At 45.0% G+C, this 14,760-nt stretch overlaps 1 protein-coding gene across 1 annotated transcript; it reads left to right on the top strand.

Annotated features, from left to right (window-relative positions):
* The first annotated feature begins 1,972 nt into the window (after positions 1 to 1,972).
* LOC127576478 (uncharacterized) lies at positions 1,973 to 13,629 on the top strand. The gene is given in 5 exon segments (XM_052026964.1): positions 1,973 to 2,110; positions 2,646 to 2,799; positions 10,804 to 11,112; positions 11,898 to 11,930; positions 13,316 to 13,629. Coding segments are annotated over 5 exon segments (948 nt in total).
* The last annotated feature ends 1,131 nt before the right edge of the window (positions 13,630 to 14,760 follow it).

Below are 14,760 nucleotides of genomic sequence, written 5' to 3'. Positions count from 1 at the left end.
TTGAGTGAGTGAGTGAGTGAGTGAGTGAGTGAGTGAGTGAGTGCGTGTGTGTGGGAGAGATTGAGTGAGATTGCGAGGGTGGGATAGAGAAAGGGAGAGAGAGAAAGAGAGATAGAGACAGAGGGAGAGAGAGACAGGGAACGAGTGTCTGAGAGAGAGAGAGGGAGAGAGAGAGAAAGGGAGAGAGAGTGAGAAAGCAATGTTTCCGTTCTCTCCAAATATCACTTCCGTCATGTGTGCCTGGTAGGGTATGTTACCACTCACCATTCCTGCACGTATTTTAACAGCTTTCGTTTCACTGACGTTTTGGTTGTTTGATTTTCAAGGCGTTTCTGCAGACGGGAACTGCTTAGATCGCCGTGATACCAAACTGATAGTTGATAATTGATAGATGACTCTTAAACTTCATCCGCGTGTGAAATGTGACAATTTTCGTGAAGAACATCCCGGAATAACCAATTGCAAGATCAGCATCATTGTCTTTTGTGTATCGCCAGTGGAAAAAAAAGATAAACTATAAACCGGATTGGTTACAGTCGGTAGCAGTAAATCTCTGGATTTTCAGAAAGGGAGTTGCAATTTCTAGTGAAGTCCAGATGATTTTATTTGTCTACTTTCAGTTCCTGCTGATACTGCATAACAGAAGCCCCTTGAACCTTATTAGAAAAAAAAATAATTTCATCCATGCACCGCTTTCCTAATCAGCAACGAATAAAACATACAATGGAAACACACACTCGCTGTATGCCGTTGTTCCCATTGTATGAGTAAAATCTAATGAATAGGGATGACAGCAAATGTAGTGGTACCGGCACGGAATCATCTCCCGCAATCTTCACGTTAGAAGGAATCGTAGTTTGAGATTTCCAGGAGATGGCCTTATTGATATGGGAAGAAAAGGTGATTTCGGTATGGAGACGATATTTTGTCGCCATCTTCCCTCCTGTCATCTGCAGTGATTGCGTTCATCCCTTCGTAAGTAAACAGCCTCCAAAACTGCTGACAACCTGCACTCATCGTAGTTGCCTTGAACGAAAGACAATGAAAAAACTTTATAATATGAATGAAAAGGTGACATGCAACAGAAGAAGGATCGCGGTATTTAGTTTATGACGGCTGGACACTTGGAGCTTGAGCTGCTGCTGGTTCTCGAATCACCTTGACGTGGACAATGTTGGGTCAGAAATCAGACTCTCATTTCTTTTCATTTTTTTTTGCATTTTTCGAATTCATACAGTGATTGCCGCTCAAAAATCGGAAGCACAGGTGACTGCCTGTATCGAGGCAGCGCCGCTGTGATTGAAGACAGTCTTATGTCCCAAATTTAGTTTCATAAATGCGATAATTTCCCACTCATTCAGGCGGGAAATCGAGTCGTTGCCGCAGAGTTGAAGATGCCAGACCGAAACCATTGGCCGCTGAAACCAAATCGTTCTTGGGCATATTCTGCCCTCTGGTGGAACTGGTCGATTTATGCGCGATTATTTTGCCATTTTGTCCGTGCTTTAATGATTTTCGGTGACAGTGTAAACACAAAAATGAATTCAGTTTCTGGCCGGTAAGGACCTAAGGTTGTTTTCGAGAGCACTGATAAAACTTGGAATTTCTGCTTTCAAATGTCACTGCAAATTCTAGCTTAATATAATCAATAACTGCCAGTATATCAGGATCTGATGCATCGATTTATTTTCTCTCATCGAAGTTGTTCGGCGTTCAGGATATTTTGGCCACACACAAAACTCCACGCACCACAATGCAGTCTGCTCCAATACGTCCACATGCAACAGAGCGGAGGCTCCGCCCACTACCTTTGGTTTGACAATTTCCTCAGACGGCTGAGTTGTGACGAAGAGGTCATTTCGCCCGAGACGGTCTTACCTGCAATGTGTTGTTGGACAGATTGGTGCCACAGCAGGCCGGTGGGTCGGGCGTACACATTTCAGCTTCGACTGGTGTCTTCGGTGTGTGAAGAATGACAGACACTGGAAGCACCATTCTGAGCCTACTCGTGCCTCTCTTCATCATTGTTGAACTCATCAATGAGAATTCTCGTCCCAGTAAAAATCAAACGCATCTGCCGCCAGCAGGAGAAATCGGTTGCACCAAAGATGTCAGTGATGATCTTGTCCATCGATCTCCGTTTCCTTCCCTCTACTTTAAGATGGTATTCACTATAATCTGAGTTTATCTCCACTGGTCTGATTTATTTTTCTGGTTTGGAGACGTTTCTCAGGTCGGAATCATGGAGACACTGTCACACCGCCTCTGTTCTCAACCGCAGAGACAGAAGGAGAAACAGTCCTTCGACACAACTTTTAGAGATGCTTGGGCCTGATCTGTTATCGATAAAACGCAGACGCGAAAGTCGTATTTATTCTGTTGGAAGGCAACAGAGGTTCAAACAAGAAAACAGATTTTGAGAGGACTCGTTTCTCTGCAACACACGACAGCTCGGGAAAATTCGCCAGTTTGACTATTCATCTCGGAGCTGCTGGCGAGCGACTTTGCTGTGTAAATGTAGGTACTGACGCTCACAGTGGTGAAAGCCAGATGAAAGTTCGTGCAGAAAAGCCAGCCGCAATGCAGATCTCGGCGCCTTGGTTCCCAGTGTGTCCTCGTCACAGAACTTTCCTGGCTCCTCCCAGATTCCAGAAAACATCTCCGCCGTCCACACCTACGCATTGACCACCGTCATTAGTTTGTGTAACCACTGCCGTCAGGGTTGCAGGAGCTTGCTTGAGAAGCGATCAACCAGTGGAAACCTGCTGCACAGCACCTCTGGTCTCCACCTCCGGACAGGTGCGCAGACATTCCCTGCACAGAAAACGAAGGACTCTTGGCCACTTTCACCGAATAAGATCGGCATTATGAACCTATACCGGAACTGAGACCAACGCTGAAGACCAATGCGGGCGAGGACTCGTTTTCTGTTTTATTTATTCTCTGTAAAATTATGCGAAGTATCCATATTCAAGCCAGATAGGGGAGACACTGATGGTCAGAAAACAATTCTTATTTTTTTCTAAGAGGATTTAACACTGGCAGATAGCTGTTTAACTCTCTATTGTCCCTGTTCTTCACATATTCTGGGCCCGGGAAACGCCCAAGAGATTCTTTTGTCTTACGTTTCTCTCTTGAAGAATACGCGGTTTTGTTCGGAACCATTCGCATTCTGACCTCACAAATTGAACAAAACGAATATTAGGAGATGCTTGGATAAACGGAAGCTGCGTACAAGCAGATTTGATGGAAGGAACCTGCGAGCTGATTTCATATTTCATGCACACTCGTGTAAGTGTAAGGAGGTCTGCGAGGAGTTTGTACGTTCTGGCCGTGTCGGCGAGTGTTTCCTCCAAGTACTCCGGTTTCCTCTCACATTCTATAGACGTACGGCAGAAGATATTGATCCGGATGTTGTTTGGAATGGAGTAGTTAAGTTATAAGTGGGATTATACCTTAACTGCTTCATTATAAGTATAATGCAGAAGCTCGATCTGTTTTACCCTGGAGCGGACGAGGTTAAGAGGGAAGATGATTGAGTCATATAAAATAATGATAGAAGTTGATAAAATTATGAGAGGCATAGATAGAATTCACCGAACTTCTATGTCGCCTAGAGATAGGTAAACGTACAGGTCATAGATCTTGGATAAGGGGGAAGAGGTTCTGAGTGATTATAAGGGGGGATTTATTAACCCTAGGGGGGTACTTGGAATTGACTACATGACAGTGTGCTTGAAGTTGGGTGGGTGATGTTTAAGAAGTGTGCAGGTGAAGACTTAAATGCCTCAGGCAGAGAAGGCTGTGGATTAAGTGTTGGGGTAATACTGAAGTGTGCCCATTAGACGGCGTGGAAGAGTTGAGCCGAAAGACGTGTTTCCATGCTGAACCAATAAAGTATTCTGTTATTCAATGATCCGGTCCACGCATTGTAAAATACAATGTTTTGGTAATGTGGAAGAATATAGTTGCACATTTCCAGCACGTCAGCCTTGCCTTTAATCACACAATCAGGTCATAACACTATGTCCTGTTACCCCTCCCCGTGGATCACTGCGTTATAATCACTGCCCACCATGTTCAGGATTAATATTTTTATTCCTCTAACCGCAAGCTGCACCCGCGGGTTATTACACATATCAGTGGCATTCGCTTTCTCCAGGCAATTAAGTGAGAGGCGAGGGCACATTCGATAATAAACACACCATCCACGATTTTGCAAGAAGTTCTGAGAAACAAAGAGATGTGATGGCGAGCGGTTGTCGGGTCCAAACTACTGAGGAAATGCGGAGACCATATGCAGAGAACATGCTGGGGCACTAGTCAATAATATACAGCCAGGGATTACGCAGAGGGATATCCCAGAGAATGTCAGGGAACACGCCGGGAAACTGCACGGAGTGAACCTTACCGGAAGGAGAGTCATTGAAGTGGTGGGAAATAGTACAAACCCAGGGGAACAACCGGCGTCGGCGGGGGCAGCAGAGATCCACACAGCGGCCGGAATTTCTGGGCGAAAGTTCCACCGGTTTTATCACAATGAGTCTCAGGACGCAGAAATAATCTAGTGGAGCGGCGTAATGGCAGCGTCGAGCTGGTAAACGTGGAAAGTTTAACCGAATACTGAAGAAAATTTGTTTTTGGAAAACATCATACAGAACGCTTCTCTTCAGAGCAAAGTCGAGTTGTGTGTCGAGGTGTTGGAGGTTCCTGATTAAATTACAGAATATCTCGAGCACACATTTTGACGTAAAACCTTAGGTTCCCTCAGTGATCTCAAACTGAATCGTCGACGTTGTCCGTGCCTCGAAAATATCAATTCCTTTCTATTATGTAAAAAAAGGGTATCATTTCTGCACCAATAAGTCTCGCTCAGTTCTTCCACTAGAGGGCAGCAAATGCCCATGTGCCGCGCGGCTGCACTGGCTGGAAGATCGGCTGCTCGCGGCAATTTACTTTGACAGTTTTCATTTGCCTGGCTGGTCAATTCCTTCAGCAGTCTGCTGATGGTCCAGTGGTCAGGGTTCTGCTCTTCAACCACTGCTGCTCTGGTTGGATTCCCGGTCAGCATAAACGGGTTAAAGTTTGGTGGAACCAAAGTCAAGGTCCATACTGAACACTGTTGCAACTTCGCCGCCCGGAGAACCGCAACCGGCCCCTCAGTCTTTAAACTGGCGGCCCAGTGCAGACTCGTGGTGTTAAATACCGCGCACGTTGTTAAATTTAGCTTCTCTTTACACTGATGCTGCCTGACCTGCTGAGAGTCGTCAGCATGTTCTATTTTATTTCAGAATTTCTCCATCTGCAGTCTTGTTTTGCTTTTCTTTTCTTTGACCGTTTATGTCCATGTACTGGGACTACATTGGGAGCACTCGTCACAGTTCTTTTACACATATTGTAAAAAGAGAACTGAAATTTAGTCGATGACTCTTTCAAGGAAAGTCAACGAAAATGAATAAAGCTCGTGAAATGATGAGAGAAACAACTTCCGTCGCCGAAAGCGGGAAACTGATTTCGTTACAAACAGCAAAGCCGGATAACTGAATGAAATAACATGTGGATAGACATTATTCATGTTAAAATATTTAAGAAGGGCCGTCTCAAAAATACAACAATTGCAGGAATACAGGGTATGCATAAATGTACACAGGCAACAAGGCTGGACAAGGATAAAGACAGAGGATCCATTGGCGCACGAAAAGGAACCAAGCAGAAGTGCCTTTCAACAGATATTTATCCAAGTGTATCAACGGAATGAGAATGTACTTACAAGACAGTCCTACTTAAAAATTATTACATCAATGACAAATAATGGGTGCATTGTGTCTCAGGAACAATGACTGGGCCTGGGTTGATAGGACCCAGTGTTATATGAACAGTGTACGGGCCGTGGGCCTAGCGTTCGTCGGCCCAGTTTAAAATGAACAGTGACTGGGCCTGGTGTCATGGTACAAGGTATAACATGAAGCGTACCTGCGCCTTGTGTTTTAGCACCAAGATAATTTGATAATATTGTTCTTGGTGTCATAAAACCCAGGTTATTATGAACAGCAACAGAGACTGTTCTTGCAGGGCTCAGTACAATATGAACAGTGATTGGGTACTGGATCTGGTGTTAGAGGACAGACTAACATGAACAATGTATGGGCACGGTTTCATAGATCTAAATATAACATGAACAGTGCCTGCATATTGTATTTTACGATCCAGAATATATGAACAATGTCTGTGATGGTGTTATATCGCCCACTGTGAGATGCACAGTGTCTGGGCCTGGGGTTACACGACACAGGTCAACTTGATAAGCGACTGGGCCTGGTGTTATAGTGCCCAGTGTAATAAGAAAAGTGATGGGTGCTGGGTGCTGAAGGAATTTGAAGTGTCCCTGCGCATGGTGTTTTTGGACCCAAATAATGTGAATGGTAACTTTACTTGATGTCATGAAAACAGAGTAATATGCAGAGTGACGGGGCCAGGTGCTTTAGGAGTAATGTCACACCAACACAGACTGGGCAAAATTTGATATTGTATAGTGTGTTACGAACGCTGATTGGATCTGGTGTTCCAGGGCCCAGTGTCATGTGATCAGTGACTTGGCCTGGTGTTCCGGGGAAAGTCCATCTTGAATGATGATTGGTACTGTTGTTAGGTAACCAATTTTATCAAGAACTGTGACTGCATATAGTGCTCTAGAGCCCAGATAATATGACCAGTAACTGGACCTGGTGTGAAAGAGCCGAGTCTAATCTGAACTGTGCCTGCACCTGGTGTTTTAGGATCTAAATATTGTCAATAGTTCCTGTTATTCGTGTCATAATGCCCCGTGTAATATAAACAGTTCCTGGGCTTGGTGTTGCAGGGCCTGGTGTAATATAAACATTGACAAGATCAGGATCTTTGGGCTTAATATTCACCAACACTCACTGGGCAGAATTTTAGATTGCCCAGTGTATGAGGAAAACCTACTGGGCTTGTTGTAGGGTTCAGTGTAGTATGAAGAGTGGCTGGACCTGGTGTGAGGGGCGAAGGTGAAATGTGTACAGTGACTGGGGATGATATCACAGCTCCCAATGTAATATGAAGAGAAAATGGAATTATTGCTCGATAGTCTTGTTTTATCATGAATTCTGACCGGGCCTTGTTCTCTGGAACCAAGCTTAACATTAACAGTTCCAACTCTTTGAGCTTTAGCACCCAGAAAATATGAACAAGGTCGGGACCTGGTGTGATAGTGGCCACTTAATAGGAATAGTGACATGGCCTGATGCTGTTAGGATCCGGTTACCTGAGACCATTTCACTTGTTTCGGGTTATTGGGCCTGGAGAAATGTGTGCAGTGATTGAATCATTGAAGTAAGGACACATATAAATTGAACAGGACGCAGGCCAGGAGCATTCAATATTTAGGGGAAATAAAGAGTGACTTGATTTGCTGTAACAGGGTTCAGCTTGATATGAACTGTGACCTTGCGAGATGGTCTGCAGACATTTTAATATCAGCAACGGATTTATTTCCTGCGAAGTCACGGCTGGAATATCAGGATATGTACAGCTCATGTAACCGGGAGATGTGTGGTGTGAGCAATGACCAGACCTGATGTTATGTGGACCGTAACCAGAACAAAGTCTGGACTTGACGCACTGGTGGAACATCAGGGTCATTTTCTGATTGTAAACATGGATAATGCATAATGCACAATGACTAATTAAGGTTAAGCCGCGACTTCCCACACGCTGGCTTGGAACTGCGTAACACACAAAGAGTCAGAAACCTATGAATCAATGGGAGTTTACATTCAACTGTGAGCAAAATCAAAATGCTGCAGATGCTGGAATTCGGATATGAAACAGATAATGTGCAAAGGCTCAGCAGGTCAGGCAGCCGCTGTGAAGAGACAAACAGTGTCAGTGTTTCAACAACGCATGGTAGTAGAAACAAGAGCAGGCCAACCCGCCATTTAGTATGACCATAGAGGTGGCTGTTTGTGCCATCATTGGTCAAGGCCGTGCGACTATGAAATGACAACATCGACAGGAGCTTAACCGTAGTTTCCCAATTGCCACCATATCATGTTACCCTGCAATAAACGGCACTCCCAGAGTCAGGTAAATTCACACTGCTGTTTCTGTTCCCGAATCTGGTGCATTAACCCACGCCTTCCAGTAAAACCCTTCAATGATAATCTCAGTCTTTCCCTTCACGAAACCGCAGACAAATCCAGGGCTCCGGTCAGTCCCTCTAGCCACAACAAACGGACAAAAAACTTCAGTCCGTCTTGATTCCAATCACAGAATCACTCAGACTGAACCAAGCGCTTCGGCCCATCTCCTCTCCACGTTCCAGAGGGACCCCAATTCACAGATCCACTGAAGCCTCAAACTGTTTCTCAAGTGACAGCATGGGATCGTTCCTTTACTAATTCTATGAGATCATTTTGCCCCTGAACAATCTGATGATTTTCTGTGCGGCTTCTCTCTTTTTCATGGAAATTTCGTTACTGCGGTTTCGTCGGACATTGAGACCCAGCAGCTACCATCCCACCGAGGGCACTCATCAAATGAACGCCGTGACGCTCGGCCGCAATAACTGAGAAACGTGCAATCGACATTTAGATGGCGTCGAGCCGGCCCATTTGAATTGACTTATTGGCCAACCACTTTTCTGGAAGATTAAAGCGCAACTTTTGAACGACGAAAGCCGCTCCGTTTGGACCTCTTCTGCGCTTTCCATGCCTGGCTGAAAGATGAAGACGCTCTATTCGTATCAACCGGTGAGCTCTGCAACATGCTGTCTGGACACAAAGATATTGCCTGAGGGAAGTTGCTGGGTGAGAGTTTCACTGAGCTCATCAATTGGAGTTCATGGTTGTCCCAACTTCCATGTAAATGATAAATAACACGGATGTTTATTGCCAACATCCCAGTCAGGGATCTGACCCCGGGTTAAGTGACTCGATTTCATTCAACCTGACAAGTTCATCTGCGTATCCTCCCGAGGGAAACGTTGTCGTCACCCTATCAAAGGCATTCTCCTTGTCCTGTGCTTCCCCCTCCCGCACTGCCTATAGTAGTTAATTCCAACATATGTTTTTCTTTCCCAGTTTTGACTAAGGACATCGACCTGAAACGTTCACTCCGTTTCCGTGTCCACCGAATCTGTCGTACCTCGTGAGTATATCCAGGCATTTTCTGGTTTATTGGCAGATCCCTGTAGTCCGGTATGACCGGCGGTGACGTTTGTTTCTGCACCGTGGGAATTACGAGCACCACTTCGTCCCCGAAACACTGGATGGAGTCCGAGCAGGAACCTCTCAGTGACCTGAGTCGGACCAAGTGTTCAGCCCTAGAGGGACGGCGTTATTACTAAGGTGACAGTAAAGAGAGGCGGGCCGACAATGACAGGGCACATGGCTCATATTAGGCAGAAATTCTCTTTCTTTTCTTTCTGTATATTTTCTGCCCAATTGCCAATCAAGTAGCAATCAAAATCTGTGTTTTGAATTCTTAACGTTGCCTCCATTTTCCTGCCTTCACTGTGGAGATCGAACCACAGATTGTAATGCTGTGAGAATTATGTCATAACGATTTTTTCAGGTCCACCTTTGCAAACCCTTGATAACGATGATGGAGCTTGGAACCGTTAAAAATCTCCCGGCTCTGCGCGATGCGTGCATTCAGTTCCCAAATATTCTTCACTTAACACATTGTCACCATCGATTCTGCTCTCGTTTTTAATACGATGCGTGACAAGCGAAAACATTACATAGTGAAAGACGGGCAGAGAGGGAAAGAAAGATCACACAAATTCTGTGAGCTGTTTGACCTCTGGACGGGAAATTCGACTCGAATGTTACACCAAATGTTGAAAGAAGGAGCGTTGGAAAATATCCACAATAATAGTTTCTCAACATATTGAATCTGTTTCTATTCGGTGAACAGAAAATAAAAAAAATGCACATGCTGAAAATCTGAAAAAAAAGACAGAAACCTGCTGCAAGTCAGTTTCAGGTCAGACAACATCCGTGGAAAGAGAAGCACAGGTAACGTTTCAAGTCGAAGACTTTTTTCAGAATTTAAAAATGAGAAAACAAGTTAGATTTTACTTTAAAAGGGAGTGAGGATGGACAGGACAGAGGGAACATCTCTCATAGGTGAGGCCACGTTTACCCTGGTGACGCGCTGTTCAGGAAGCCGTCTCGATGGCAGAATAATAATTAGAAAGTAAGTCTGTGCAAATAAGTTATCGTCGGAACCTTACCAACCCTGTGGTGAGAGATGAAAGGTAAGAAGCCGCCTTTGCTGAAAGAACAACTCCCCCACCCATTTCATGACAGTTGAATGTGGGAGGGTTTTTCAAATTGGGCGTGGAGACCAGAATCAGAACCAGACTCTTCAACGGCCCATTTAAAACCTCTCACTTCGTCACACAACACACACTCCAGAGATGCGGGGACCGTGGGGCTCTTCAAGAATCTCCGGGGCACATCTGAGTGGAAACCAGCACAATCCGCTAAAGTGACCAGCCCATTATGAGGAGTGGTCTGTTGGAGTAGTCCAAGGAATGGGCTCCAGCTCACCGTCAAATATGCCATCTACCCTCGCAGACAGACGGATGGGAATCCTTCTAGTTTTCACCATATTCCTCTGTTTACGCCGTGAGTACAATTCACACATTCCCATTCTGTGCAGGTTCAACAGAAAACCGACCGGGAACATTCTGAATTTCAACCGCTCTCCGAGTTTTAGACCTTTTCAGTAGTTCTCCGGTAATTGTTGTCATCTCTCCCTGTGATTAATTGCCAGGCTGTTTCAGTCAGTCGGTGACCCAGAGTCCGACAGCGGTGACCATGAAGGAGTGTCAGTCTCTCACCATTACTTGCCGTTTCCAGACTGGTTCTTGGGGTAGCTATGATTTCCAGACCGGACATTTCTTCAAACAATCCCGCCCCGCGGCAGAGCGGGAGAGGATCTCCAGCGGGGAAAAATTTGTTATGTCGACTAATAAAGGAGAAATGACTTTTTCGTTGCAAATTCTGGACCTTCGGGTTGACGACAGCGCCACCTATTACTGTCAAGCTGAGTACAAATGGGATGAAACACAGTGATGAGCCGGTGCTTCCCGCGCTACAAAAATCCTTCATGCATATTGCCCACCAACAGATTAAGCAGCGGAGTGAATCGAACTGTAAAGCTCACAGTCGAGCCTCGCCCCGCCTTCACCACGGTCCTGGTTATACGGCGACTGCATTTTTACAGCTCCCACATTTGGTTTTCACATTCCTCAGCGTGCGCAGATGGTGCAGTCTTTCCCGAGAAGTGTGTCAGTGAATGGCGACTGAGAATGATTGATCGCTCTTTCGAATTCCTGACTGCAAATGGGATCATGTTCCAACCGCTGGAAGTGGTAAACGCAGTCGCTGAGCGTTTATCCCCATCTTACCTATTCTCCAGGAATTTGAAGCTGACGTGAAACACTGTGGACAACTGGGAGAATCACAGTGGAAGAAAGCCAAGCAAAAAAGTCGTAACCGTTAAAATATATATTCTCAGGGATGGAAACCGACTTACATGTTTGATGCTTTTCCTGCTGTAATCTGGCTGACTTTCATTACAATTTCCCCCTTTCAGGTATTTCATTTCACATTGTCCCCATTTATGAGTATCGGCCAACAGCCAGTGACCTCGGGTCATTTTACCTGGCGCTACGTTTCTCACTGGGAACAGGTCAGTCCGCCTGGAATTATGGAGCATGGAATATTGTTTGTTGTTCTGTATGCTCAGGAATGATTCGGCAGCGTTTGATGCTGGCTGTCGATTCGATTGAGATGAGGACCGTTCTTGTACTGGGGAGACTGAGAGCGGACTCATTGTGTATGACTGGAAAACTTACTACGAAGATGGAACTGGGTCAACGGTCACTGTCACAGCCGGTAAGTATCTGAACACGTCACCTTGTCTCCCGGTGTCCCTCGGAATATTCAGTTTTATTTACTGTTGGGCTCGGTGTCATGAATCTCCATCGATTTGAAACAGGTATAATTTATATACGAGTTTCCGCAATGGGCTCAAAAGGACATGTTGGCAGAGGGAGTAACATTTATATGTAATTCCAGACAGAGGATGTGTGAGGCGTCCCGGGATCGGGCGAATGGGAGACGGTGAAGGGAAATAAGCGCTGGTCTTCTCAGCCATGCCCTCATGTCTTGAAATGAGCATAATCTCTGGAGCATCTGAGTGAACGGGTGCAGAATGAAAAGAGTCGGAAACGTTAGTTCACAGAAAAGGAGGGAGCTTTTGAGTTCACCACAGACATTGTTGGAGATTTGAAGAGAGGTAGCGATGTCGGAGTTGTTCACAGCTCAATCGCATTGACCTTAGATGGGAGAGAGAGTGTTGTGGGCAGTGATTGTGTCTGATGGGTCCACAATCTCTGGGTGTCAGCAGACTGAGAAGTAAACACTTTGTTCTTCTCAAGCTGTGGAAGGAGATGGACTTGGGAGATACTAAGCTGTGAGTGAGTCTGAAACCTTGTGAAAAAAGCACAGACTGAAGGCAAGCGACAAGTGATAGCCTCTGGCAAAAGTTCTAAGTATAACCCGCAGGCAGAAAAACATGACCGATGTTGATTTGGAAATAAGATTGAACAACTGAAGCGATTTGAATTGAAACAGAAATGGAGTCGAACATTTCCCACAAAAATGAAATCATGCTAATACGGAGAGAGGGGAGCATTTTCCCTGGGTTTGTCAATCTGCGCTAAAGGGATGACCTGGTACCACATAAATTCAGTGTCCCCTTGGCTCATTTGGCGTTATTGAATCCCATTCCTTCATCTTGGATTCACGGGGCTACAACAGAGGAGTGCGTGATTTCTGGAATCACCTCCCCACAAGGGGAAGATGCATTATTGAAAAAAACTATCTTAGTACCCTTTCTCATTCAACGAGAAATATGCAAACAAACCTTGAAAATGAATGACAGAACTTCACAGAAGAGCGTGAGGTAATTCGGCCCAGTGTCTGGGTGCCGGCACTTAGAATCTCCAGTAGAATTACACTGCGTTGATTTTCGAGCTTCCTCAACTCACAAGTTTCCCCAATTTCCCTTTGATATTAACAGGTTTCCCACAGCAGGTTCTGTCAGTGATTACCCCACAACAGCACATCGCTGGACTAATGGCCAGGGCAACGAATAAGGATTACACATATTTAACATGAACCGATCTTGTGCAAAACCGAAATCTATTCCAATGTATGACGCTGTCTCCGACAGCCAACAGTAAAATAATAATTATATCCCTTATTAATTCCTGCAGCTTCAATTTCCTCGCCGTCCCGAATTCCAGCTCGACATTCTTATCCTGCTGGCCAAATAGTGACTTTAAGCTGTAAATATTCCGGGTTCTGTCGATACACAGTACACTGGTACCGGCAGTTGCCAGAGCAGGCACCGATATTCCTGCTCCAGAGGCACACTTCGGGAAAGCAGGATAAGGAAAACGCTGCAGGAGGACGAATTTCTGGTTCCCTCGATCCTGTCCAGAAAATAAGCCGGTTAACCATCACCAAACTGCTCTTGAGCGATTCGGCTGTGTATCACTGTGCGCTGAGTCCTCGCACAGCACAGTGATAAAAAGCATGGAGTAAGCCGTACAAAATTCTCAGTATGGTTTATATCCGACCCACAGCGCTACAGAGCAGGTTGAAGGCTGTACAAAAACCTTAGCATTGTGTGGAATGCAGTCACACAGCACTGCAGAGCACAGATTAGTAGACAAAGTTTTATTGTGGTCGGGAGTATTGCAGAGCGCAGAGACGGAGGGTAGGAGTATGACAGGAAGAATGCAGAAATCTAAAGCATGTTGGGACATACAAGGACACGGACAAAGATAGGAGATAACACATATACTTCACCGATACCTTTCTAGAGCAAAATGAATTGCCTTCATTGTTAACTTTTTTTGCCTGATCGTACCTCTGCAGAACAGGTTTACAGCCAATGAAGTGGAACTGAATTGCATACAACAGGAGGCCATGAGAACAGCGACAGACAATTTGCGCTCAGGAAGCTTCATGAATCAGAAATGTTATAATGAGCAGATAAAAAGAGACAAGTGTTGTGAAATTAGACATAATTATTAAGCGACTCGCACCTATCAACTGGCCGGCTCTCGGTCATACCCGTAAGCTTGGCTAGATCCCCGAGAGTACAGTGTGACGACACACCCCAGTGACAGATTAATCTTAGAATGCCACCGTGCAACATAAAGCGATCAGACCATGAATTCTGCACTTCCGCCTCTCTCGCCCTCTTCGTATATTAGCATTCACTCCTCAGTTGAAATAATTCCTGCAATTATTTCTCATTTCCATGAACTTCGGAACAATGCATCTGCATTGAATAACCAAAGACAAAACAATTTCCGTTGAATGAAGAAATCTAAGAGACTGTGGGGAGAATAATATTCAGTTACCGATCCTTTCAGAAAGTGAGTGTGTAAAGACCTGAAACCCGACCCAGAGAACGGCATTTAATCGTTGGTGAAACGTACATTCTCAGCCTTCGATTTTTGAATGTTTCAAAAACAAAAAAAATATATATTTGTGAAGAAGATGAAGAGAAGGAATATGCTGACTTGTGACACCAATCAGAAGTGGCTGAATGACATCACACTGACCTGCATTTATGTAAAAAGTCAATCATGCTCTACTCTGCAAAATTACTTCATCATTTTCTCCTCCATTTTGATGCAGTCAGTCC

Source organism: Pristis pectinata, chromosome 12, assembly GCF_009764475.1.
Source record: "Pristis pectinata isolate sPriPec2 chromosome 12, sPriPec2.1.pri, whole genome shotgun sequence".
Taxonomy (NCBI): domain Eukaryota; kingdom Metazoa; phylum Chordata; class Chondrichthyes; order Rhinopristiformes; family Pristidae; genus Pristis; species Pristis pectinata.
This window is presented reverse-complemented; position numbering and strand designations above follow the sequence as displayed.